The 4,399-nt window shown below is 34.5% G+C and overlaps 1 protein-coding gene across 3 annotated transcripts; it reads left to right on the forward strand.

Annotated features, from left to right (window-relative positions):
• Positions 1-248: 248 nt before the first annotated feature.
• On the forward strand, positions 249-3,295 carry LOC145159408 (uncharacterized). Of its 3 annotated transcripts, none has more exons than XM_079078390.1 (3): positions 249-564; positions 2,318-2,624; positions 2,708-3,295. In XM_079078390.1, exons 2-3 carry the CDS (start codon positions 2,360-2,362, stop codon positions 3,196-3,198), a joined length of 756 nt encoding a protein of 251 aa, XP_078934516.1. In that variant the 5' UTR covers positions 249-564; positions 2,318-2,359; the 3' UTR covers positions 3,199-3,295. The 3 variants fall into 3 exon arrangements, 1 of the variants encoding a protein (XP_078934516.1); XR_013737682.1 differs by lacking the exons at positions 2,318-2,624; positions 2,708-3,295 and adding exons at positions 1,124-1,474; positions 1,561-2,245 and having other exon boundaries at positions 262-564; XR_013737681.1 differs by lacking the exons at positions 2,318-2,624; positions 2,708-3,295 and adding exons at positions 1,423-1,474; positions 1,561-2,245 and having other exon boundaries at positions 283-564.
• Positions 3,296-4,399: the final 1,104 nt, after the last annotated feature.

A 4,399-nucleotide genomic window follows, 5' to 3' on the forward strand; every position in this document is an offset into this window, starting at 1 on the left:
ATCTTAATGTCCTTATTTTTGTTAACAAATTTATATAAAAATATAAAAAAAAATACTATACAATATGTATTTGTTTTCAATATTATTTAAATAAAAAAAAGTTATGAACCAAAAAGGCAACTGATTATCACTCCTCTCCACCCCATTGTATATACTGCAATCTGATTGCTTTACTATGAGGGTGTTTGGGATTCCTTATAAAAATGGCTTATTAGCTTATTTGCTTATCCAATAAGCTGAAAATGTGTTTGGGTAAGTGAAAAGTGCTTTTAAAAGGCTTTTTGGTAAGGAAGAAAACGCAGTTTTTGAAAAGCAAGAGAATCGTGGCTTTTTGAAGGCTTTTTGCTTCTTAAAATTAAAATTACCTTTATACCCCATCCACCCTAATAATCGACATTAATTCTTCATAACAACCATACATCTCGTTCTCTCCCCTCTGTGTTTTTCTCCCCTGTGCATCGTTTCTGCATCGGTCATCCCTCTCCAGCCGATCTCCGATCAAGACCACCGCTGCCACTACCAGCGTTGACAACCGATCTCTGATCTACAGCCTGTTCCGATCCGGTAAGTTTCAAATTATTCATCATAAGTATTGTGGCTTCAGTGTTCCGGTTTTCTCCCTTATGTGTTCCGATTTGCTCCCTTATGTATTCCGATTTTGGATTTTTTTCTTGTTCATCAATACCCACAGTCGGAAATCCAACTATTACTTCAATCGATTTTGTTGTTCATCAATAACCACATCCTGAAATACCCTTCATTTGATTGATACTTGTAAACTTCATTTTTCTGGTTTGATGTGTTCATGAAAAATTGATGACATTTGTTTAGAAATTAAATTAATTTGCTGTAAAAGTTGGATTTTTTACTGTGAAAAATGTTTTGTTGGAATACTCCTTCATTTGACTGATACATGTCAACTTCATTTTTATGGTTTGATGTTTTCATGAAAAAATTATGAAATTAGTGAAATCAGTTTAGAAATTGAATGAAATTGTTGTAAAATCACATATAATAGTTGGTTTAACTATGAATCTGCAGTTTTATTTGTGTGTGAATATGTTACTTTGGTTTGATGTTAGGCATTTCAAAAGTTTACATATTCATTCTTTATAATTCTCAGATTATGGACGAAAACAACATTAATGTTGTTGATTGTGAAACATCTATTAAAAAAAAAAAGTCGTATGGGATAATAATACCTTCAAAGTATTTGTTGATGCGTGTGTGATTGAAGTAAAAAAAAGGGAATAGGCCTACTAGTCACTTCAATAAGGTTGGGTGGGAGAATTTAAGAAAACACATGAAGGAAAAAACAGGAAAAAACTATGAAAGAAAACAACTTAAAAACAAATGGGACATTATGAAAAAAGAATGGAAGCTTTATGACCGTTTAATGAGGATTGAAACTGGAATTGGTAGGACGAGAAGCTTAATAGACGCCACGCCTGAGTGGTGGGAGGAGAAAATAAAGGTATGATTTACTATTTTTTAAAATTATTTTAAATTATGATTGCATAGTGAAATCAATGAATTAAAAATTATTTGTGTGTCTTACAGGAGAATAAAGAATATGCCAAATTTAGGGACATAGATTTGAGCATATTTGACATGAAATATGCTAATTTTGTTTCGGGATTCTGTTGCTATTGGAGATAAGACTATGACTCTGTTACAATTTCAAAACAACAAAGCAAATATGGAGGGCGAAGGAGATAGTGATGAAATCAATGTAGATGACGATGAGCCTCTTTTTCCTAGTTTTCCTGAAAGTAGTTCAAGTAAAAGGAAGAAGTCTAAGAATGTTTCCAACAACCGTTCAACCAAGAGTAAAACTTCAATCTATGAGGAAAAAGTAGATGCTTTATTAGATGTCATATCAACAAAAAGTACACAAACTTTTCCTCAAAATAATCCCTCCCCAACAATAGCAGATTGCATGACCGTTGTCATCAAGTTTCCCGGTTTCGTTGAAGGTTCCCAAGTGTATTCACAAGCATTGCTTGTCTTCACCAAAAAACAAAATCGTGAAGCTTTTATGTTTCCAACTAATGATGATGCAAAGATGGAGTTTCTTAAGTTACTAATGAAATAATGATTTGTGATTTAACATCATGTCTTACTGTTTTATGTTTGGCATTATGTGTTATATTTTTATGTGGTAGTTGTTGACATTATGTAATCGAGATGTCATATTATGTGTTATTGTTTGTTGTTATGAATCAACATTTTATATTATGTGTTATTATTTGTCGTTATGTAATCGATATTTTATATTATGTGTTATTGTTTGACAATATGTTTTTGTATCATGTAGGATGTATAGTGATGACTCTAATTCGTATGACGATAATGAGGAATGTTGGGTGAAGAGGATAGAGAACTCAAAATGTTATTTGGGTTAGCTCTAAAAGGGACACACGTTAGGGCATCGGTTCGACAACATGTGGAAGCAAAATACATTGGTCGAAAGGGATATGCTACACAAAATATAATGGCTGTTTGTGATTTTAACATGTGTTTCACATTTGTGTGGGCCGGATGGGAGGGGACTGCACTTGACACAAGAATTTTTAATGAAGCCTTACAGAGACCGGATCTTCATTTTCTGTTTCCAACGGGTGGTTAGTATAAATTTTTATTAACACGAGTTTTATGTTTTTAATACTTGTTTGAAACGAATAACAAATGTTTGTTTTTTTTACAGATAAATATTATGTTGTTGATGCCGGATACCCGAATACCAGAGGGTATCTTGCTCCATATAAAGGAATTAATATTCGCTATCATTTACCGGATTTTCGACGTGGACATACTGCTGCTATGCGTGAACCTCGTGGACCGAAAGAGAAATTTAACTATTATCATTCATCATTGCGAAATATCATTGAACGCATTTTTGGAGTATGGAAAGCTAGGTGGGCGTTATTAAGAGACATGCATGTTAATTACAAGTACGAGCACCAAGTGAGTATTGTGATTGCATCGATGGCAATCCATAACTATATTAGAAAGACCGGTAGGTTTGATGAAGCATTTAATAGGGCACAACAAGAATCCTACATTCCTGCACACAATCGTACTAGTAGTGAAGGTGACGAAGAAGGTCCAAGTACACATCGCACGAGTAATGATAACTCGTATATGGCAACGATACGAGATATTATTGCGCAAGATATAATGGAATTTCGGAGATGAATGTAATATGACGTAACATATGATATTGAGAGAACCCCTTCTCTAAACTTTACAATATTATTAATCCAAACATGCCACATGCATGTTCGTAATATAATTCACAAAAGTCTGGATACAAACCAACTATTGAGATTTGTACAAAGTTTTATATATTACATAATTTCCCAGGAATTTATACACTAAGTACAAAAGTGATAATATTAACTATTCTACATCTTCCAAAAGTACATGACTATACGGGATGCTTATCACCTGCAATAGTTAAACACTGAGAGGGATAAGCGGATGACGCTTAGTGAGTTTAAAAATAGATACAATATAACGCTATGCCATATATATAACAATATGACAGAAGCAAAGAGGGACAAAGAACAACAAAGGCATATGTGTATCATATGACAAACTTTCCATATCAACAAATGATTTGATTCAAAGATTTACAATCAATGAAATACAACAATTTCAACATGATATACATCAATAAGACTTCAGCCCAAGTGGCATAGAAAATAAACAATTTCTGATTATCATTTTGCTAGAATATACAGGCTTTCATCCCTACCTAGCCTGATGCCAATACCAAAAGTGATACGAGTCATGCTCTACATGCCCAAAAGCACAAAGCCAATACCAGAAGTGATACGAGACATGCTCTACATGGCCAAAGGCATAAAACCAATACCAGAATAATACGAGACATGCTCTACATGGCTAATGGCTCATAGCCAATACCAAAAGTGATACGAGACATGCTCTATATGATCAACGATATAAAACCAGAATAACATAGGAAAGCACATTGAACATATAACACATAACATACAATTATCCCTATATTGAACTCTCCGTAAAATAACCGAATGATAAAATGGTAATTTGGGCAGCACTTCGTGTCTAAAAATGACTTTCTTTGACGAAACCGGGAGTTTTTGTTGAAAACCGGGATTTGTGCGGACAGAGTTTCGACTGAAAATATTATTTTCTCGGGGTCTTCGGGTGCTCTGTGGCTTGCTTCGGGTAGTAGGGTAGTTCCCTCGGCTTCGGGGGGTGTTAGGAGAGTTTGAGGGATGAAAGAGTATGAAAATTATAAACAAAATTCGGAAGGCTCGCTTTCTATTTATAGTAGTCCGAAGACTCTCCGTACGCTGGGCGTAATTCCAGTACGCGGGGCGTACTGTTTGGTGTGGCTCTACGCTAAGCG

The sequence above is a fragment of the Lactuca virosa genome, chromosome 2, assembly GCF_052849685.1.
Source record: "Lactuca virosa cultivar CGN04683 chromosome 2, Lactuca_virosa_CGN04683_v6, whole genome shotgun sequence".
Classification (NCBI taxonomy): Eukaryota; Viridiplantae; Streptophyta; class Magnoliopsida; order Asterales; family Asteraceae; genus Lactuca; species Lactuca virosa.

Bases quoted from the DNA above. Each gene is read 5' to 3' on its own strand.
- LOC145159408 (XM_079078390.1), top strand. From the start codon at position 2,360: ATGTTGGGTGAAGAGGATAGAGAACTCAAAATGTTATTTGGGTTAGCT. The intron at 2,625-2,707 runs GTTAGTATAAAT...TTTTTTTTACAG, and splicing joins TTTTCTGTTTCCAACGGGTG to ATAAATATTATGTTGTTGAT.